The following is a 22619-nucleotide window of genomic DNA, read 5'->3' as shown; positions in this document are numbered from 1 at the left end:
GTAGGGGGGCGGGAGGGATGGTCTCTCGTGTGGGAGACATGGCCCCAAACACCTAGGCCATCTGCTGCTGCTTTCCCAGGCCATCCGCAGGGAACTGGATAGGAAGTGGAGCAGCCGGGCCTCGAACCGGCACCCATATGAGGTGCTGGCGCCCCAGGCGGAGGCTTAGCCCACTAGGCCACAGCGCGGCCCACCAGCCCAAGCTCATTGTTTCAATGAACGTGAAACCTCTGTGTTCCAGGAATTCTGCTCACTCCACAGAGGTGGTAGTTTCCCACCCAAGACTGGTTCCTTTAGCCTTTTTACTCCCACTCACTTTTCTAAAAACCGATGTAATTCTAAAACCTGAAGCTCCCGCCCAGCGCCGAGCGAGCAAGGAGAGAAAGGTCTGAGCACACGGCAGCCGGGAAGCCACGCGTGGAGAGGAGCTCCCGGCTTCCGGGGGCGGGGCCGGCGGGCGGGGCGGGGCCGGCGGCTCCCTGAGGCCCCGCCCAGGCCGCGGGCGGATTTGGCGCCAAACAGCCCGTCCTCTTCTCGCGGCCGCGGTGTGAGTCTCGCGAGAAGCGCCGTTTCCCCTGGACCTGGACCTCCGCGCTGTGGTGGATGCTTTCGCAGTGAGGTGAGGCGGCGCGGTGGTGGGCGAGTGCGGTTCTGGAGGGTGGCGGCGGCCCAGGAGGCAGGCTGAGCACCAGGAGACTGGGGAGTGGCGGGGGGGGGGGACAAGGGACTGGCGGACCTGGCCCGAGCGGGACTGGCCGGCCTCGACCTGTAGGGCTGGACGCGTTTACCTGCCTCAGAGTTTTGGGGCTGCCTCTCCCTGAACCGCGGGATCGTGTTCCTGATGTGGCCCCCTCCCCAGCTTCCAAACGTGCAAAGCGTGCTGTGACCCTTGGGTGAATGAATGACGTTGAAGCTGCAAGGTGTCCGGCGCGTAACAAATCTTCCCAGGCAGACGAATCAATTAATCCACAGGCGTTTGTTGGGGTTCCGCTCCCGGGCGAGGTTCCCCGGCCCCAACAGAGCGGGGGCCGGGGAAGTCAGAGGTTGGGAGGGCTCCTTCTATAGATTCAGGGCAGGGGGGTTAAAGGTTGAGGCGGGTCTGATCCTCATTGGTTGACCTTTAGGCACCCGCAGGGACCTTGACAAGGACTTTTCTTCCCGGCAAGTACAGGTAGGGACTTCTCCATTCCTGGAAGTATAGGCCTTCCTTCCATGCGGATCCCAAAGCTACCAGAAGCCACTGGGCCGGGGAGCGAGGATGAGGAGAGGGCTGGGAGTTGGGTGTCGTGTAGGGGTGGCACCTTAGGGGGACGTCGAGGGGCTGGGGCTTCCGTCGTGACAGCGTGGGAAAGTTGGGGTTACATTTGTGACCGTCGCTTGTCCAGGACTAGAGGTGGAAGGAAGACAGCCTCACTGTGAGTCAAAGGAGGCGGTCACGTGGCCGTTGACCCGGCGCGAAGTGTGACCATCTTGGTCACTACACAGATTAGTAGGAGTCACCTCTCTGATGAGCGCACACTTGCTGGCATCCAGTTCGGAGCTCCCCGTCAGCCTCCAAGGTGTGCACCTCATGTCTACCCGCAGGGCTAAGTCGGCTTCCTCCAGCTGGGGACTGGCGTGGCATGAGTGACCTGCTGCTGCCCTTGGTAGCTCACCTGCAGGTACAGTGGGCCCTCGTCGGGAGTCGGTGCTTTGCTCATGTCTTCGTGGGCATAGAGATTTTGAACTGGTGAGCTTTTAGAGATCATCCAACTCCACGAGTTTCAGTTTGGGAGGAGCTTTGGAGTTTTTTTCTTGAATTCCTTCATCGAGCACCAGAGTGAGCACCTGCTGTGTACCAGCATGAGGAGACCCAGCTGGTGTTTGCCCTTGCAGAATTAGAGTCTAGGATTGGAGATGAACATGAAAGAACCCAGTGAATAAGGTTGTTGAAACCGGGCAAGTGCTTTTTTTTAAAGATTTATTTATTTGAAAGAGTTACATAGAGAGGGAGAGAGAGGGAGAGACAGAGATAGAGGTCTTCCATTCACTGGTTCACTCCCCAGTTGGCCACAGTGGCCTGAGCTGTGCTGATCTGAAGCCAAAGCCAGGAGCTTCTTCCAGGTCTCCCACGCAGGTACAGAGGCCCAAGGACTTGGGCCATCTTCCACTGCTTTCCCAGGCCACAGCAGAGAGCTGGATGGGAAGTGGAGCCCATATGGGATGCTGGCACTGCAGGTGGCGGCTTTACCAGCTACGCCACAGTGCCGGCCCCAAAGGCAAGTGGTATTAAAACTCGTACTTGACACTGAACACTTACTAAAGAGGGAGTTTTGAGAAGTTGGAGTAGATTTTTCTGAGGAAGTGAGGTCTGAGATCTGAAAGAATTAAGGCATCAGTGAAGAGCTTTCAAGATAGGGAACAGCATTTGCAGAGGCCTGGCGGCCTGAGGGATTGACGCTCTCAAGGCCTTGAAAGCAGCAGCTGTAGTAGTGTGAGGTGAGGCAGTGGGTGGAAGAGAGGCCAGATCTCTCAGGGCCTTGGAGTTTTATCTTTATCCTGAGTGGATGTGCATAAGTCTCACTGGAATGCTTAAGTCAGTGTAATCAGCTTTTTATATTTCAAAGCTTCCCTTTAATTGTAGTATGGAAAATGGGTTGAACGAGGCAAAAGTAGGGGATAATCCTAGCAAGCAATTTTTTTACACTTATTTGACAGGTAGAGTTAGACAGTGATAGAGACAGAGAGAAAGATCTTCCTTCCATTGGTTCACCCTCCAATGGCCGCTGCGGCCGGCGCATCTCGCTGATCCGAAGCCAGGAGCCAGGTGCTTCTCCTGGTGTCCCATGGGGTGCAGGGCCCAAGGACTTGGGCCATCCTCCACTGCACTCCTGGGCCACAGCAGAGAACTGGACTGGGAGAGGAGCAACCGGGACTAGAACCTGGCGCCCATATGGGATTCCGGTGCCGCAGGCAGAGGATTAGCCAAGTGAGCCACAGCGCCGGCCCCAAGCAAGCGATTTGGAGAAGTGGTTTTCAAGACAAGGAGAAGTACACAGGTTCAAGAGAGATTTAGGAAATGGAATGAGGATGCGGAGGGGGTTGGGGAGAGAATCGTCAAAGATAAACTTGTAGGTTTCTGATTTACAAGCCAGAGAGAGGACATTACTGAACTGGGAACATTTGGAAGTTTAGCTTCATACGTGGTGAGTGATAGATGCCTTTGAGATACTTAAGAGCTGCAAAGTGGGAAGTCACTCAGATTTGAGGCCTTGGCTAGAAATAAAAATTAGTCATCTGCAAATAAATGATTATTAAAGCCATGTACACAAATGAATAAAGAGGGCCTACCTAAGATGGAGTCCTGGATGCTTAATGGTCAGATTAGAAGAAAATGAATCTACAGAGAAGATTCAGGAGGAGTGTCCAGAGAGGGAAGAAAACTTGGGGAATACAGAAGACATTTTCCTAGAGAAGGGGATTGACCAGCAGTATCCGATATTACTGTGACTAAGGTGGTCCTGAAAAACATGGTTTTAAGTTACCAATATGAAGACAATTTCCCATTCCTCAAAGGAAACCTTACCTGGAAGCACAATTGGTAAGCAGAAATAGTTAACGTAAAATTATCATACAGTTATTTAGTGGTAGGGTCTGCATTAGAACTCAGTTCTGATTGCTAGCCTAGTCATTTCTTCTTCTTTCCATAATTGTTATCTTTCTTACTTCTTTTTTTTTTAATTTTTAAAAAAAATTTTTTTATTATTTTTTGACAGGCAGAGTGGACAGTGAGAGAGAGAGACAGAGAGAAAGGTCTTCCTTTTGCCATTGGTTCACCCTCCAATGGCCGCAGTGGCTGGCGCACCGCGCTGATCCGATGGCAGGAGCCAGGTGCTTCTTCTGGTCTCCCATGGGGTGCAGGGCCCAAGCACTTGGGCCATCCTCCACTGCCTTCCCGGGCCATAGCAGAGAGCTGGCCTGGAAGAGGGGCAACCCGGACAGAATCCAGCACCCCAACTGGGACTAGAACCCAGTGTGCTGGCACTGCAAGGCGGAGGATTAGCCTATTAAGCCGGCCATCTTTCTTACTTCTTTCCATGATGTGTGAGTTGTGTTTTAACTAATTGAAACACATGGATTTTGCTGTAGGTGGAAGTTGATGAATAACATTTGATTTAGTTAAATAAAATAATTTTTAAAAGATTTATTTATTTATTTGAAAGGCAGAGTTACACAGAGAAAGGAGAGGCAGAGAGAGAGAGAGAGAGAGAGAGAGAGAGAGGTTTTCCATCTGCTTGTTCACTCCCCAGATGGCCGCAAAGGCCAGAGCTGCACCGATCCGAAGCCAGGAGCCAGGAGCTTCTTCCGGATCTTCCACTTGGCTGCAGGGGCCCAAGGACTTGGGCCATCTTCTATTGCTTTCCCAGGCCACAGCAGAGAGCTGGATCAGAAGTGAAGCAGTCAGGATAGAACTGGTGCCCGTGTGGGATGCCGGCGCTTCAGGCCAGGGGGTTAACCCGTTGCGTCACAGAACCAGCCCCTGAATAAAATAATTTTGCTTCTTTCTGCCAGAGGAAGAGATGCTAGAACCGCAGGAGGATGGCTTGATTGACCTACCAGATTACGAGCATACAGAAGATGAGACTTTTCCTCCTTTTCCGCCTCCAGCCTCTCCAGAGAGACCCGCTGAAGGGGCTGAGCGTGATGGAGGTCTGTAGAGAGTTTCCAAGCAGTGTTCCGTGTTCGGGTGTCCACTGATTGGCTCTGATGTAGTTCGTTTTATAAGGAAACATATTACTTCAATTGTGCAAATAATTCTAAATCTCAGTATATTTCATTAGAGTCAGGGACTGGAGTACCTGTTCCTGTACCTCCAAAGAGAACAGTTAAAAGGAATATACCCAAGCTGGATGCTCAGAGGTACAGTCACTATTTTCTTATGCATTTATAGTTTTTCTTTACATTCATCGTTCTAATGTGAAAGCTTTTGGTTAGGATGATTGAAAGATCAGAGTTTTCTAAATTTTTTTTCCAGTTCAGTAGAAAATATTTTTCTTCTTAATAGTCTTGGTTTGGATATGACTCTAAAAGACTTGGGATTCAAAATTGTTTCTGTTTACAGATTAATTTCAGAGAGAGGACTTCCAGCCTTAAGGCATGTGTTTGATAAGACAAAATTCAAAGGTAAAGGTCATGAGGTAAGAAATGTTGGATTTTCATTTTAAACTTTTTTTTTTTTTTTTTTTTTTTTTTGACAGGCAGAGTGGATAGTGTGAGAGAGAGACAGAGAGAAAGGTCTTCCTTTTTGCCGTTGGTTCACCCTCCAATGGCCGCTGCGGCCAGCGCATCTTGCTGATCTGAAGCCAGGAGCCAGGTGCTTCTCCTGGTCTCCCATGCGGGTGCAGGGCCCAAGCACTTGGGCTATCCTCCACTGTACTCCCGGGCCATAGCAGAGAGCTGGCCTGGAAGAGGGGCAACTGGGATAGAGTCTGGCGCCCCAACCAGGACTAGAACCCGGTGTGCCGGCGCCGCAAGGTGGAGGATTAGCCTGTTAAGCCATGGCGCTGGCCATTTTAAACTTTTTTTTTAAAGGATTTATTTTATTTATTTATTTGAAAGGCAGAGTTATAGAGAGGCAGAGGCAGAGAGAGAGACATATTCTATCTGCAGGTTCACTCCCCATATGTCTGTAACAGCCAGAGCTAGGCCGATCTGAAGTCAGGAGCCAGGAACTTCCTCCAGGTCTTCCACACAGGTGCAGGGGCCCAAGGACTTGGGCCATCTTCCACTACTTTCCAAGGCCATAGCAGAGAGCTGGATGGGAAGTGGAGCAGTCAAGGCTTGAACCAGCACCCATATAGGATGATGCAGGCAGTGTAGGCTGTAGCTTTACCCGCTATGCCACAGCACCGTCCCCTTAATCTTTTGTTTTTTTTAACGGCAATAGTGGTGGGCATTTCGCCTCATGGTTAAGACTCCAGTGGAGGGGCCGGCGCTGTGGTGCAGCGGGTTAATGTCCTGGCCTGAAGTGCCGGCATCCCATATGGGCACTGGTTTGAGATCTGGCTGCTCCAACTCTCTGTTATGGCCTGGGAAAGCAGTAGAAGATGGCCCAAGTCCTTGGGTCCCTGCACTCACGTGGAGACTCCTGGCTCCTGGCTTTGGATTGGTGCAGCTCCGGCCATTGTGGCCCTTGGAGAGTGAACCAGCAGATGGAAGACCTATCTCTCTCTCTCTGCCTCTCCTTCTCTCTGTGTAACTCTGCCTTTCAAATAAATAAATAAATCTTTAAAAAAAAAAAAAAAAGACTTCAGTGGAGACACTTGCACCCCGTATTGGAGTACCTGGGTTCAAGTTCCAATTCCATTCTCAATTCCAGCTTTTTGCTAAAATGCACCCTAGAGGCAGGCAGGTGATAGCTCAAGTAGTTGGGCTCCTGCCACCCAAGTGGGAAACTTGGATTGAGTTCTTGGCCTGCCCCACCCCTAGTTGTGAGTATTTAGGGAGTAAACCAGTGGATGGGAGTGCACACGCTTGCTTGCTCTGTCTCATTCTGTCACTGTTCTATGCCTCTCAAATTCATAAATTTTAAAAATGGCAACAGAACTGTACACTCATTATGTTCTTAATAATCCCAGACTGCTTTGCAGATAATAATATATCTCTTGAGAAACAGTTGTGATGTAGTGAAAAGGGTAGTATTTTTTTTCTTTTTTTAAGATCTATTTATTTATTTGAGTCAGAGTTAACATGGAGAGAGGAGGAGAGGCAAAGAAAGTGAGAGAGGTCTTCCATCCATTAGTTCACTCCCCAGTTGGTCGTACTGGCTGGAGCTGGGCTGATTCAAAGCTGGGAGCCAGAAGCTTCTTCCAGGTCTCCCACATGGGTGCAGGGGTCCAAGGACTTGGCCATTTTCTACTGCTTTCCCAGGCCATAGCAGAGAGCTGGATCGGAAGTGGAGCAGCTGGGACTCAAACCGGCGCCCATATGGGATGCTGGCACTGGAGATGGCAGATTTACCAGCTATACCACAGCACCGGCCTCTTTTTTTTTTTTTAAGATTTTATTTGGCTGGCGCTGCGGCTCAATAGGCTAATCCTCCACCTGCGGCGCCGGCACACCAGGTTCTGTCCCGGTTGTTCCTCTTCCAGTCTAGCTCTCCTCTGTGGCCTGGGAGTGCAGTAGAGGATGCCCCAAGTGCTTGGGCCCTGCACCCACATGGGAGACCAGGAGAGGCACCTGACTCCTGGCTTCAGATCAGTGCGGTGCGCCGGCCGCAGCATGCCGGCCGCAGTGGCCATTGAAGGGGTGAACCAACGGAAAAAGGAAGACCTTTCTCTCTGTCTCTCTCTCACTGTCCACTCTGTCAAAAAAAAAAAATAATAATATAAAAGTAAGATTTTATTTGTTGGAATGTTAAAGTTTTGTTGAGAAATGAAGATATTTAGTAACTGTCAATCATATAGGCATATACTTAAAAATTGTCTTTGAATTACATGGGACTGTAGATATAATTTTTTACAGATAGCGTGTTTTTGTAGAGCTCTGCAGTTTTATATAGTATTTCACTTTTTTTTTTTTTAAGATTCATTTATTTGAAAAATAGTTACAGAGAGAGAAAGAGATAGTATGATCTTCCATCCACTGGTTTACTTCTCAAATGGCTGCAATGGCTGGGACTAGGCCAGGCTAAAGCCAGGAGCTCGGAGCTTCTTCTGGGTCTCCCATGTGGGTACAGTGGCTCAGGCATTTGGGCCATCCTCCACTGCCTTCTCAGGCACACTAACGGAGCTGGATCAGAAGAGGAGCGGCATTGCCGGTGCTGTGGCATAGTGGGTAAAGCCAATGTTTGTGGTGCCGGCATCCCATATGGGTGCTGGTTCGTGTCCCAGCTGCTCCACTTCCCATCCAGCTCTCTGCTATGGCCTGGAGAAGCAGTGGAAGATGGCCCAAGTCCTTGGGCCCCTGTAGCCGTGTGGGAGAGCTGGAAGAAGCTCCTGCCTCTTGGCTTCAGATTGGCACAATTCTGGCTGTTGTGGTCATTTGGGGAGTGAACCAGCGGATAGAAGACCTATCTTTCTCTCTCTCTCGCTTTCCCTCTCTCTCTCTAACTCTGCTTCTCTTTAACTCTGCCTTCCAGATAGATAAATAAATCTTTTAAAAAAGAAAAAAAGAAAAGGAGCAGCCAGTGCCTGAACTGTGGCCTTCTGGGATGCTGGCATTGCAGGAAGAGGCTTAACCGGCCCTCACGTGTATTCTTAGTTTTCAACTATATAACGGAACTAAGTTAGTCTCAGAATTTTCAGTGACTGGTACTAATAGGTAAGGGTTGCCCTTGGAGTTTGCATTTCAGATCCCAGGTAGAATAATGTTAATTTTGTGTGCCGTGCAGGATGATTTGGAAGGGGAAAGAGACTGGAGGCAGATAGCAGCTCAGAGGCTGTTGGCTTTCCAGTGGGATGAGGCGATAATAACCTGAATAGGGGAGCAACAAAGAGATGAAGACAGGAAAATGAAAAAGAGAGAGTCAGAAGACTCCCCTAGGATTTCAAGCCTGAGAGGTTCAAAAATTGTGCATTTTCTCAGCTTTAGTGGATATAAGGGAAAACAAGTTTGTGTTCTTTTTGACTACAAAACTAAACATAAATCAGGGTATTGAAAAACATACCCAATATGTTAGTTCATTGCCCTTGGTACAGTTTTCAGGTAGTGGTGAATTTGTGCTTTGAATTTATAAAGTCTTGGTCATGTTTAAAATAAGCTCTTTTTTTTTTTTAAGACCTAGTATTTTTTTGAAAATCAGAGGTACATAGAGAGAAGAGAGGCAGAGAGAGAGATTCCTTCCATCTGCTGGTTCTCTCCCAAATTGACTGCAATGGCTGGAGCTGCGTTGATCCGAAGTCAGGAGCCAGGAGTCTTGCGGGTCTTCCATGCAGGTGCAGGGGCCCAAGGACATGGGCCGTCCTCTACTGCTTTCCCAGGCCATAGCAGAGAGCTGGATTGGAAGTGGAGCAGCCGAGTCTCAAACCGGTGACCATATGGGATGCCAGCACTTCAGGCCAGGGTGTTATCCTGCTGAGCCACAGTGCTGGCCCCTGCCCTTATTAAAATAAGCAAACTTACACAAAGGATACACATTTTCTGTTTCTTCAGTTGGTAAGGAAAGGCTGGGAGAGTGTATACTGTAAATAGTATTCTGTACTTTCCTCTTGGCAATTCATGGTGTTGTGGCCCAGGAGGTGAAGCCAGCACTTCTGGCATCCTGTGTCGGAGCACCAGTTCAAGTCTTGGTGCTCTAATTCCCATCAGGTGCCCTGCTAATTTCTCCGGGAAAGCAGCGAAAGATGACCCAAGTGCTTGGGCCCCTGCCATGCATATTAGAGGCTTGGATGGAGTTCCAGATTTCTGGCTTGTATCTGGCCCAGTCACTGTGGGCATTTGGGGAGTGAACCAGTGGATGGAAGAGCTCTCTGTCTGTCTCTCTCTGTGTAACTTTGCCTTTCAAGCAAATAAATAAACCTGTAAAAAAGAACATTCCTACTGTTTTGTATAATTTGGGATTTATTATAGTTAGCTTTTCCTGTTGTATTCCTTTGATCTAATATGACATTGTGAGGTGGTTTCCCAACAACTGGAAAATGATCTTAGGTGGCTGAATTTTTTTTTTTTAAGATTCATTTATTTATTTGAGAGGTAGAGTTACAGACAGTGAGAGGGAGAGACAAAGGTCTTCCTTCTGTTGGTTCACTCTCCAAATGGCTGTAACGGCCGGAGCTGCGCTGATCAAAAGCCAGGAGCCTGGTGCTTCTTTGCAGTCTCCCATGTGGGTGCAAGGGCCCAAGGACTTGGGCCATCTTCTACTGCTTTCCCAGGCCACAACAGAGAGCTGGATTGGAAGTGGAGTAACCAGGACTAGAACTAGTGCTTATATGGGATGCTGGTGCCGCAGATGGAGGATTAACCAAGTGAGCCACAGAGCCGGTCCCCACTGGTTTACTTTCCAAATGGCCGCAATGGTTGGAGCTGGGTCAGGCCGAAGCCATGAGCCAGGGGGTTCTTCTGGGACTTCCAACATGGGTGCAGGGGCCAGTACTTGAGCCATTTTCGGCTATCTTCTCAGGCGCATTAGCAGGGAGCTGGATCTGAAGTGGAGCAGACAGGACTCGAACCGGTGTTGATATGGGATGCTGGCATCACAAGCAGCGATTTTACCTGCTGTGCCACAATGCCAGCCCTGAACAATTTTGTGAAAGGACATGTACCTTGATTTTAGAGGAAAATAAGAAGACATTATGTTGTCATCATTATATATTTACTTACTGGGATAGTTGATTGTCTTTACCCCTGATTTCTAGACAAGGTCAAGTAACAATAATAGCTAATTTTTGTCCTTTTTTTTGGACAGGCAGAGTGGACAGTGAGAGAGAGAGAGAGAGACAGAGAGAAAGGTCTTCCTTTTCCGTTGGTTCACCCCCCAATGGCTGCTGTGGCTGGCGCGCTGTGGCTGGTGCACTGCACCGATCTGAAGCTGGGAGCCAGGTGCTTCTCCTGGTCTCCCATGGGGTGCAGGACCCAAGCACTTGGGCCATCCTCCACTGCACTCCCGGGCCACAGCAGAGAGCTGGCCTGGAAGAGTAGCAACCGGGACAGAATCTGGCACCCCGACCGGGACTAGAACGCAGGTTGCCGGCGCCGCAGGCAGAGGATTAGCCTATTGAGCCGCGGCGCCGGCCCATATTTTTATTACTTTGGAGGTAACACATCATAGTCAAAGGCTTAATCTCAACTAAATACAGAGTCCAATAAAAGTAAAAACAGTATAGGCCCAACATTCTTATTATTTTCATATATGAAAAAGGTTACAGAGCGGTAAATTGAGTCATTCAAAATGATGGAATTGGGATTTAAATATGTTCAGTCTGATCCAGAGCCTGTGCTTTCAATCATTTTCTCATTTCAAATATTAAGTAGAGAATGAAATATTTTATGGGAAAAACAAATTTATAACTTTTCTCTTTACTCAATTTTATTTTTCATTAAAAAAATTTAATGTTTAATTGGAATTTTAAGTATAGAAAGGTATTGTGGTTTGAGAATTTTCTTTAGAGTCTTTGCCCTTGGGTTTTCTAAATTTTTTGTTACAGTTCTGAATTCTCAGTGCTTCGTTTTCTGTTTATAATTTAGGGACCTGTCTCAGTTTTTAGTTATCCCTGAAAGATACCTCGACATATTTTACTGAACATATTTGGGAGTTTTATTTTATGTTTGTGAAAAGGCACACACATGCTTCTCATTTAACATTATTACATTTTTGTGCTGGGATTTTTTTCCCTCTGATTTTTAAAAATCTGTCTCTAGTACTCTTCTGTACTGCAGTCCTCTAAGCCCTTAGTAAATATTTTTCTTTCTAAACTTCCTTCTGAAAGTTTCTCAACCTTATAAATATGAAGTGACACCAGTGACTTTGGTGCTGCTGCTGAGCTCTGGGATCTGCTGACAGAGGCTTCTGTTGCGTTTTTATGTTTATGGGCCAGGCTGAAGACTTGAAGACACTCATCAGACACATGGAGCACTGGGCGCACAGGCTGTTCCCCAGACTGCAGTTTGAAGATTTTATTGACAGAGTTGAATATCTGGGAAATAAAAAGGAAGTGCAGGTAAGTGTTGAGGTTATTATGAATATCATTCATAATACTAAATAGCACAAGGACAGATTTAGTTGGGACTAAATTGCTTTTGGGGGGTCTTCATTTTGAAATGTGTCTTGGTAGGGAAAATTAATAGTGGTTATTTGAAGAATAGTGCTTTCAAAACTAAGAATTGAATAAATGACCATTTCTCCCTCTAAGATGATTGTTAGAAATATAAAAATAATTCTTTTTTATTATTCAGACCTGTCTAAAACGAATTCGACTTGATCTCCCAATTATACATGAAGATTTTGTTGACAATAATGGTAAGAATACAAGTTGTTCTACTTTGTAACCATTTTTTTTTTTTAAAGATTTATTTTATTTATTTGAAAGAGTTACAGAGAGAGGTAGAGACAGAGAGAAAGGCCTTCTATCCGCTGGTTCACTCTCCAGATGGCCACAATGGCTAGAGCTGTGCCAATCCAAAGCCAGGATCCAGGAGCCTCTTCCAGGTCTCCCACGAGGGTGCAGGGGCTCAAGGATTTGGGCCATCTTCTACTGCTTTCCAAGGCCATAGCAGAGAGCTGGATTGGAAGACGAGCAGCCAGGACTATAACTGGTGCCCATATGGGATGCTGGCACTTCAGGCCAGGGCATTAACCCACTGTGCCACAGCGCTGGCCCCCCATTTTGCTTTTAAAAATGGACAGGGTTCATCTAGGCAGTATTATAGGACTGGATTCTTAGGTCTATATTTTGTATGTAGTTAAAGCACAGTACATAGGAATGCATTTTTAAATGCATTAAGATGCCTTGGTGCATCTAGGATATTGTATGTAAAACTTGTTTTAAAAAAAAATGGTTTAGGGGCCAGTGCTGTGGCATAGTAGTTTAAGCCCCCACCTGTTGCACTGGCATCCCATATGGGTGCTGGTTTGAGTCTAAACTGCTCCTCTTCTGATCCAGCTCTCTGCTATGGCCTGGGAAAGCAGTGGAAGATGGCCCAAGTGCTTGGGCCCCTGTACCCACATGGGAGATCTGGAAGATGTTCTTGGCTCCTGGTTTCGGATCAGCCCAACTCTGGCCATTGCAGCCATTTGGGGAGTGAAACCAGCGAATGGAGTAACTCTCTCTCTGTCTCTCCCTTTCTCTGTAACTCTGCCTCTCAAATAAATAAATCTTAGAAAAATTGAATTGCCATTAGATATGTTGTAAAAATATATTTAGCCATATAGCTTTTTTAAAAAAAAAATGATTGATGTATTTACTTGAAAGAGAGAGATTGTCTTCTGCTGGTTGACTCCTTACTTGGCTACTATGGCCAGGGCTGATCCAAGTCTAAGCCAGGACCCAGGATCTCCATCCAGGTCTCCCATGCAGATAGCAGGAGCCCAGATACTTGGGCTGTCTTATGCTGCTTTCCCAGGTGCATTAGCAGGGAGCTGGATTGGAAACAGAGCAGCCAAGACTAAAATCGATGCTCCAATATGGGACACTGGCATCACTGGTGATTGGTTAACCTGCTCTACCATAGTGTCATCCCTGAAAATGAGCTTTTGAGAATGCTGGTAACCTTTAACCCTTTATAGCACTTGATCATAAAATTACATACAATACAGAATAACTTGTTGATGAAAGGTTGCTTTTCATTCTGTGTAGGTGCTGGCTTTAGTAAGACCTCTGTGACTGTTCCTGGTATCGATTGCATTTGTTAGTTGTACAGTGCAACCATAGACAGTCACATACATCAAAACAGATGGTTCCTGCCGACAGAGTCTGTATAGCTATCAGATTTTCTGTGCGATGGCTCCATACATGAATGTTGTCTTTTCTTTCTTCCTTTCTTCCGTTCTTCCATTCTTTCGTCCTTCCTTCCTTCCTTCCTTCCTTCCTTCCTTCCTTCCTTCCTTCCTTCCCTCCCTCCTTCCCTCCCTCCCTCCCTCCCTCCCTCCCTTCCTTCCTTCCTTCCTTCCTTCCTTCCTTCCTTCCTTTTTTTAAAAAGATTTATTTGGAAGACAGAGTTACAGAGAGGTAGAGACAGAGAGATGTCTTCCATCTGCTGGTTTACTCCCCAGTTGGCCACAACAGCTGGATCTGAAGTCAGGAGCCAGGATTTTCTTCTGGATCTCTCACGTGGGTGCAGGGGCCCAAGGACTTTTGCCATCTTCCACTGCTTTCCCAGACCTTAGCAGTGAGCTGGATTGGAAGAAGAGCAGCTGGGACTGGAACCGGTGCCCATATGGGATACTGACGCTTCAGGCCAGGGCTTTAACCCACTGTGCTGCAGCGTTGGCCCCTGTCTTCTTTTTTAATAGATGTGGAAACTATAAGCTCCATATAGAGTTCTTCAAAGTTATTTATTTTCAAACTATTTATTTATTTATTAGAAAGAGTTACAGAACGAGACTAAGAGACATAGAGATCTTCCATTCACTTGTTCACTGCGGAGATGGCCCCAACAGTCAGGGCTGGGTCAGCTCAAAGCCAGGAGCCTAGAACTCCATCTCATGCTCCCACATGGGTAGCAGGGGCCCAAGCCTTTGGACCATCCTCCACTGACTTTTCCCAGGCTGTTAGCCAGAAGGTAGATTGGGAGTGGAGCAACTGTGACTCAGACTGACACCCATCTGGGATGCTGGCGTCACAGGCAGAGGCTTTACCTGCTGTGCCACAACTCCAGTCCCTCCAAAGTTATTTTATAAGTTGTTTTTAAACGTGTGAAGGAATGTGATTTAAGCAATCCAGGATTTTAGGTTTTTTTGTAGGATATGGTATGATGGCACAGGATTTGGTATGTATAAAGAAGTGAGTTATTGCAGTGGTGGATCCTGCAACAAATACGACCAGGTTAGTGTGTTCATTCAGCACCACTGTTTGAGTTTGCTGCTCAGCTGTGCACTAAAGGTTCAGGGATAAATAAGGATGACCTCAGGCCCCTTACAGCGTGTAGTCCAATAGACGACCAAGTAGCCAGACCAACAAACCATTTCCAGTAGTTTGGGGAGTGCTGTAATTAGAATGAGTAGGGCACTGGGTGGGTACAGAAGAGCATAGTGTGTTGTGGAGGGGAGGGAGGAGCTTTACCGGGGAGGTGCCGCACACAGTCTGAGGGTAAGCAGTGGAGGTCAGCCAGAGGAGATTTTAGAAACAGGGAACCCCTTGTGCTAAGGTGTAGATTAACATGGTCGTTTAGGGGACAGAAGTGTGTGAAAAGCCGGGTACAGAGAGGAGACTCAGGGCCCTAATGGTTGTGGAACCTGTTTTCTTTGTTTTTTTATTTATTTATTTTATTTTAATTAATTAATTAATTTATTTTTGACAGGCAGAGTGGACAGTGAGAGAGACAGAGAGAAAGGTCTTCCTTTGCCGTTGGTTCACCTTCCAATGGCCACTGTGGCCAGTGCACTGCACTGATCCGAAGCCAGGAGCCAGGTGCTTCTCCTGGTCTCCCACGCAGGTGCAGGCACCCAATCACCTGGGCCATCCTCCACTGCACTCCTGGGACATAGCAGAGAGCTGGCCTGGAAGAGGAGCAACCGGGACAGAATCCGGTGCCCTGACCTGGACTAGAACCTGGTGTGCCAGCGCCGCAAGGCGGAGGATTAGCCTATTGAGCCACGGCGCTGGCTCGGAACCTGTTTTCTGTGTATTTTTTTTTGACAGGCAGAGTGGATAGTGAGAGAGAGACAGAGAGAAAGGTCTTCCTTTTTTCCGTTGGTTCACCCCCCAATGGCTGCTGTGGCCAGTGTGCTGCAGCTGGTGCACCACGCTGATCCAAAGCCAGGTACTTCCTCCTGGTCTCCCATGTGGGTGCAGGGCCCATGCACTTGGGTCATCCTCCACTGCACTCCTGGGCCACAGCAGAGAGCTGGACAGGAAGAGAAGCAACCAGAACAGAATCCGGCTCCCTGACCGGGATTAGAACTATTGAGCCGTGGCGCCGGCCTAAAATGTTTTGAACATTCATTTAATGTGTGTACTGATTTAATACATATACTTCTGTTCTGATATTTAATACCTATTTTTGTTCTCACCAAAAATGCATTACATCACAATTTTAAAGTAAGAACAATGGGATTAAATATTCTATTGAGTAATATTTTATAAAGATCTTGGGCTAGTATTTCTTGGTATGATTGGAGATTAGCTTTTGTTTTTTAATCTTGGTCTTACCTTGCAAAATTACATACATCCAAATGGAAGTAGAAATCATTAATTGCGGGCCGGCGCTGTGGCTCACTTGGCTAATCCTCCACCTGCGGCGCCGGCATCCCAAATGGGCACCGGGTCTAGTTCTGTTTGCTCCTCTTCCAGTCCAGCTCTCTACTGTGGCCCAGGAGGGCAGTGGAGGATGGCCCAGGTGATTGGGCGCTTGCACCTGCGTGGGAGACCAGGAGGGAGCACCTGGCTCCTGGCTTCGGATTGGCGTAGTGCCAGCCATGGCGGCCATTTGGGGGTGAACCAACGGAAGGAAGACCTTTTCCTCTGTCTCTCTCACTCACTGTCTAACTCTACCTGTCAAATAAGTAAAAAAATAGAATATTAATTGCCCTTAATATGTCTTGGCATTTATTTCTCACTCCTATCTACTAATGCAAGGAATTTTGTTGAAGTAAGTTGCAAATTTTTTCAGTCCATTTTTCTCACAAATTAGGTGCAAAGTTTTTGTATTGTTCACAAATAGTAGTCATGTCACTCTTGAGAGTTTTTAGGTCAAGAAGTCCTGCATGGCCCTGTAGAGTCTGCCCTGACCCTTACCCATTCCCTCTGCCGCTTCACCTCTACTCTTCCCCTTGCACACCTCAACTGCATGTACCCGTAGCCACTACCTGAACCTCTGGGCACATTTCTGTCCTAAGGCTTTTACCCTTGTCCTCTCTCTGCAACACTGTCCTCTCCATGGCTGACTTTCCTACCTTCTTCAAACTTCGCTCAAATGTCAACACAGTGACGTCACCCCAGCCACACCATTCCTGATCCTCTTTTGCTGTTTGCTTTTCTCCATAGTTCTTATTTCCCTTAATTCCGCTACGCCACAGCGCCAGCCCTGGTTTATAATTTTGACTTCCATAATGTGACTATGTAGAGAGGACTTGAAATGTCACAACTGCCATTTTCTTCTTCTTCTTCTTCTTCTTCTTTTTTTTTTTTTTAGATTTATTTATTTATTTGAAAGGCACAGTTACAGAGAGGTAGAGAGAGAGAGAGAGAGAGTAAACCAGCAGATGGTTTACTCCACAAATGGCCGCAATGGCCAGAACTGGGTCGATCTGGAGCCAAGAGCTTCTTCCAGGTCTCTCACGTGGATGCAGAGGCCCAAGCACTTGGGCCATCTTCCATTGCTTTCCCAGGCCATAGCAGAGAGCTGGATTGGAAGTGGAGCAGCCCAGACTCTAACCAGTGCCCACATGGGATGCTGGCACTACAGGCATTGGCTTTACCCCCTACGCCGCAGCGCCGGCTCCTCCTTTCTTAATTCTTGCTTGTGCTTCTATTGCAATTGGAGGCATTGTGTTCTTTTGCAGAATCTTTTTAAGCTACTGCTCATGTGTTTTTTTGGAATTGTTTGGGTGAGACAAGATCATATCTGTGTGTTTACTTGACTGGGCAGTCAGAAACAACTGTGTCCCCGTGTGCTTACACTTAAAGTGAAAAGAGGCCCCGCTCTCTCACCCTTCCAGGGAGCTCACAGATGACAGTGACTGTCATAAGATTTTAAACCTATTTGTAAAACTCACTTTGCTTAATACTTAAATGGAACATCTAATCCTCACCACTGAGGATCACGTTGGAGGCATCCTGCTTTGAGATAACTGATCTAGGTGGTTTTACGAGTTTGTTAACATCAATAATGTAGAGCATTTATTTTCTAAACATTATTTTGGGAACATGTCTGCAGATACAAATTTCTTTTCCTTTTTCATTTGTGTCTGCTTTGCCCTCTAAAAGATAATGGCCTACATAAAATTATGACTGTATGCTATACAGAGACATTATGGCCAGAAATTAAAATGTAGAACAAGAAGATGATTTGGATTCTTTAAGCTCTCTTACTGGGCCAAGCATAAAATATTTCTAATCATAACTAAGAACTTTTCCTTTCATGCATATTTTAAATAGTATTTCCATTTGACTAACATGCCTCATTATAAGTGATTTATAAATGTGTCTTTAAATCAAGTATATATTTCCACATTCTCTTTATTTTTTTTTAAGATTTATTTATTTATTTGAATGTTAGAGTTACATAGAGGCAGAGAGAGAGAGAGAGCGAGCGAGCGAGTGAGCTTCCATCTGTTGATTCACTCCCCAAATAGCTACAATAGTCAGAACTGTACCGATCAGAATCCAGGAGGCAGGAGCTTCTTCTGGGTCTCCCAGGTGGGTGAGGGGCCCAAGGACTTGGGCCATCTTCCACTGATCTCCCAGGCCACAGCAGAGAGCTGGATGGGAAGAGGAGCAGCTGGCGACTTTACCCGCTATACCACAGTGCTGGCCCCTATTCTCACATTCTCATGCCTTACAAATTATTTCTTCGGGTAGACGCCTGCCCCTGACTGAAGACGAGCTCCTTCTGTAACTAGTCTAATACTACAGATGTACTGACGTTTCCTTTTCTACTGCAGATGACGTAGGGGAGAATAATGACCGTGATATAACTGCTGCTGAAATAGATCCCTTGTTTACAAACTCACCTGAAAGTGCGAAGTTTGCCTCGGAATCGAGTGGAAGCCTGACAGAAGAGCAACAACAAAGAATCGAGAGAAATAAGCAGCTGGCCTTGGAGAGAAGGCAGGCCAGGCTGCTGAGCGACGGTCAGTCCTCAGGACACGGTACCTGTCATGCTGAGTGTTATGGGCTCCTATGAATACATCACGGGCTTGTTAGACATTGTAACTTCTTTACTATCCTCTCAAAGTATCTTTAGGAATCAAAAGTGTGAATGATTGTTCAAGATGCTGGTTGAGATGCCTGTGTCCCACCTCAGAGCTTCTGGGTTCCTTTCCTGCCTGCCTTCCTGCTTACGTGGTCTCTGGGAGGCAATGGTCATGGCTTAAGTAGCTGGGTTCCTGCCACCTTTACAGGAGACATGAATTGAATCCCCTGTTCCTGGCTCACTGTATTCAAACCGCGGCCACACACACACACGGTCTTCCCGGGAAGCCTGTGGGTGGTGAACCAGCACACACACCTATTTATTTGATAGGCAGAGTTCCAAATAGAGCAGGAGGAGTAGATGGCCAAAAGCCAGGAGCTTCATCCATGTCACCCATGTGGGTACAGGGGCCCAAGGACTTGGGCCATCTAAACTGCCTTCCCAGGTGCATTAGCAGGGAGCTGGATCAGAAATGGAGCAGTTGGGGCTCCAACTGGTACCCATATTGGATGCCATTGTTGGAGACAGCAGCCTAACCAGTATGCTACAATTATGGCTCCCATGAATAGGTTCTAAAATACTTAATTTATTTTTAAAGATTTATTTATTTATTTAAAAGGCAGAGTTACAGAGAAGCAGAGTGCGAGCGAGCTCTGGGCTGGCACCACGGCTCACTAGGCTAAGCCTCCGCCTGTGGGGCCGGCACCCTGGGTTCTAGTCCCGGTTGGGGCGCCGGATTCTGTCCCAGTTGCTCCTCTTCCAGGCCAGCTCCCTGCTGTGGCCCAGGAGTGCAGTGGAGGATGGCCCAGGTACTTGGGCCCTGCACCCACATGGGAGACCAGGAGGAAGCACCTGGCTCCTGGCTTCGGATCGGCGCAGCGCCAGCTGTAGAGGCCATTTGGGGAGTGAACCAACGGAAGGAAGATCTTTCTGTCTCTCTCACTGTCTAACTCTGCCTGTCAAAAAAAAAAAAAAAAAAAAAAAAAGAGAGAGCGCTTCCATTTCCTGGCCCACTCCCCAAATAGCCTCAACTTCCAGAGCTGGGCCAATCTGAAACCAGGAGCCAGGAGCTTCCTCTGGTTCTCCCAAGGTCTTGGGCCATCTTCTCCTGCCTTCCCAAGCCATAGCAGAGAGCTGGATTAGAAGTGGAGCAGTGGCCAGTGCTGTGGCATAGTGGGTAAAGCCAATGCCTGTGGTGCCAGCATTCCACATGGGAAAGCAGTACAGGATGGCCCAAATCCTTGGGAACCCATGTGGGAAACCTGGAAGAAGCTCCAAGCTCCTGGCTCTTGGCTTCGGATTAGCTGAGCTGTTGTGGCCATTTGGAGAGTAAACCAGCGGATCGAAGATTCTGTCTCCACCTTGCCTCTCTCTAACTCTGCCTTTCAGATAAATAAATAAATCTTTAAAGAAAAAAAAGATGGGGGGGGTACAGGATAGGAAGTGGAACAGTTGGGATGTGAACTGGTGCTCCCATATGGGATGCTGGCATTATAGGTGACAATTTAACCCACTGGACCACAATACAGCCCTCCCATGACAACTGAGATGAAGGTACAACTATTACTGACAACAATGGCTCTTTTTTTTTTTTTTTTTTTTTAACCAACATATACCTGAAAATAGATGGTTAAGGATCACTTTCTATTTATAAGATTAACACATACTTACAACAGCCAAGGGTGCACCAGGCCAAAGCTAAGATCCAGGGATTTCCTGCAGGTCTCATACGTGGGTTGCAGGAATCCAGGGATTTGTGCCATTGTCTGCTGCCTCCTAGGTGTGGCCCAGGAAGTGGGAAGTAGAGGCACTCCATGCAGGCATGCAGTCGTCCCAAGTGGGAGCTTAACCTGCCAGGCACAGTGCCCACTCTTTAAAGTTGACATGAAATTATCCAATCATTGGTTTTTATGTTTTATTTGAGAGGCAGAGTTGAACAGTGCTCCCCATCTCCTGGCTCACTTCTGAAACCCACAGGACTAGGCTGGGCTGAAGCCAGAAGCTGGGAACTCAGTCAAGGTCTCCCACATGGGTGGCAGGAAGCTGGAACCAGGAGCCAGAGCTGGGAGTCAAACCTGGCATTCTGATCCAGGTGTCTGAACCATGAGGCCAAGCACCTGGCCCTCTTTGTGATCTCAGTGGACTTCCTCCATATATGAAGAGGTTTATATTTCTAAGACAGTGATCAAAATTAGGTTTCTGAAGAGATTTGTGTACATGAGGTGAGACAGAATCATGTAACTAAAATCAGTGATAATGGTTTGGTGTCTCTTTCAGATACGTTAATGGACATACCCAGAACACAGACTGTTGAAGAGGTGAATACTGGGGAGGATCAAGAGGCGGAGGGACGTGGGTCAAGCAAGGCCATTTCCATTTGTTCACAGAACGGTGCCGCAGCCACTTCTGTAAATGAAGGGGAGGAATTCAAGACAGAGGAGACACCAGCGGACCGAGCCTGTGGAGCTTCGTGCCCCTAGGGCTGCTGCTGTGGCTGCACGGCCTCTGCCTGTGCCTGTTGAGTCATGGTTCTGCAGGCGCAGGAGTGTGTATCGTCTGTGTGTGGAAATCCTTAGCTGATAAATCGTACGCCTATTCCTGCTAACTTTGTCACATTTCGCTAATTTATTCTCTTTGGCATTGATTTTTGTACAAGTATGACGTCTAAATACATGATCCCTGGGAAATAAGCAGCAGCCGTTTTGAATGTCTTCAGTAGATTCCGGGATGTGTAATGTGTATTTGCATCTTGAAACAACTGTTGCTGTGGAGTATGTCTATTTTTAAACAGCAAAAACACAAATTCCTATTCTCTTTAGGAACATTTCTTGTTGCTATTTAGTTCTGTAATTTACACTTTCAGTATATACATCTGGTTGACGCTTTACCCAGCCCCAGTGAGTTGAAAATCCAGCTCTAGGTCTGCCCAAGTAATTGGGCCATCTTCTCCTGCTTACCTAGGCACATTAGCCGGGAGCTGGGTCAGAAGTGGAACAGCTGGGACTTGAACCGGCCAGTTTCAATAGCAAGCTTTTAGTTTTTGGGGAGTCATCCACTGGATCACTCCCCAGATGGCCGCCAGGGCCAGGCCAGGAGCATCTTCCCGGTCTCCCACGCAAGTCCACTGCTATCCCAGACCGTAGCAGAGCTGGATGGGAAGAGAAGCAGCCTGGACTAGAACCAGGGCCCATATGGGATGCTGGCACCGCAGGTGGAGGATCAACCTACTGTGCCATGGCGCTGGCCCCAGACTGCAGTTCTCAAGTCTGCATCCCACATCAGAGCACTGGTTCAAGTCCCAGCGGCTCCACTTCAGATCCAGCTCCCTCTAATGTGCCTGGGAAAGCGGTGAAAGGTGGCCCAAAGACTCGAGCCCCTGCACCTGCGTAGGAGACCCAGGTGGAGTTCCTGGTTCCTGGTTCCTGGTTTTGACCTGGCCCAGGACTGGTTGTTGCAGTTTGGGGAGTCACCTGACAGTTGGCTGAGCCCTTTCTCTCTGGGTCTCCTGTTTTCAGATGAATTTTTTCTAAAAGAGCAAAACAAAGTTGGGGGTGGGGAGAGGACTCTGTGGCATACTAGTTGAAGCTTCTGCCTGTGGCACTGGCATTCCATATGGGCGTCGACCATTCCTGCTAAGGGCCAAGGAAAGCAGCAGAAGATGGCCCAAATGCTTGGGCTCCTGCCATGCATGTTGGAGACGTGGATGGAGTTCCAGATTCCTGGGTTGCACCTGGCCCAGGCCCAGCCCCAGCCATCGTGGGCATTTGGGGAGTGAACCAGCAGATGGAAGACCTCTTGGTCTTCCCCTGTCTGTGGCTCTGCCTCAATTAAATGAAATAGATCTTTAAAAAAAAAAACAAATGGTTTGTTATCCCATCATTTTATAAAAAAACAGAACAACCGGCCGGCGCCGTGGCTCAACAGGCTAATCCTCCGCCTTGCGGCGCCGGCACACCGGGTTCTAGTCCCGGTCGGGGTACCAGTTCTGTCCCGGCTGCCCCTCTTCCAGGCCAGCTCTCTGCTGTGGCCAGGGAATGCAGAGGAGGATGGCCCAAGTGCTTGGGTCCTGCACCCCATGGGAGACCAGGATAGGCACCTGGCTCCTGCCATCGGATCAGCGCGGTGCGCCG

The 22619-nt window shown here is 47.7% G+C and overlaps 1 protein-coding gene and 1 non-coding gene across 9 annotated transcripts; both read left to right on the top strand.

Moving 5' to 3' along the window:
• The first annotated feature begins 528 nt into the window (after positions 1 to 528).
• TIPIN (TIMELESS interacting protein) lies at positions 529 to 22341 on the top strand. 8 transcript variants are annotated; one of them, XM_062206177.1, is made up of 10 exons: positions 531 to 619; positions 1125 to 1171; positions 1585 to 1661; positions 4552 to 4689; positions 4821 to 4899; positions 5102 to 5177; positions 11514 to 11636; positions 11872 to 11935; positions 18239 to 18445; positions 20767 to 22341. In XM_062206177.1, the coding sequence occupies exons 4-10, from the start codon at positions 4560 to 4562 to the stop codon at positions 20967 to 20969; spliced, it is 882 nt and encodes a 293-aa protein (XP_062062161.1). In that variant the 5' UTR covers positions 531 to 619; positions 1125 to 1171; positions 1585 to 1661; positions 4552 to 4559; the 3' UTR covers positions 20970 to 22341. The 8 variants fall into 8 exon arrangements, with proteins under 8 accessions (XP_062062159.1, XP_062062161.1, XP_062062160.1 ...); XM_062206176.1 differs by lacking the exon at positions 1585 to 1661 and having other exon boundaries at positions 20767 to 22340; XM_062206178.1 differs by lacking the exon at positions 1125 to 1171 and having other exon boundaries at positions 571 to 619.
• Positions 13295 to 13430, top strand: LOC133770839 (small Cajal body-specific RNA 14). The gene has a single exon (XR_009867520.1). It is a non-coding gene; the product is annotated as a small Cajal body-specific RNA 14 (non-coding RNA).
• Positions 22342 to 22619: the final 278 nt, after the last annotated feature.

Source organism: Lepus europaeus, chromosome 11 (genome assembly GCF_033115175.1).
Source record: "Lepus europaeus isolate LE1 chromosome 11, mLepTim1.pri, whole genome shotgun sequence".
Taxonomy (NCBI): domain Eukaryota; kingdom Metazoa; phylum Chordata; class Mammalia; order Lagomorpha; family Leporidae; genus Lepus; species Lepus europaeus.
This window is presented reverse-complemented; position numbering and strand designations above follow the sequence as displayed.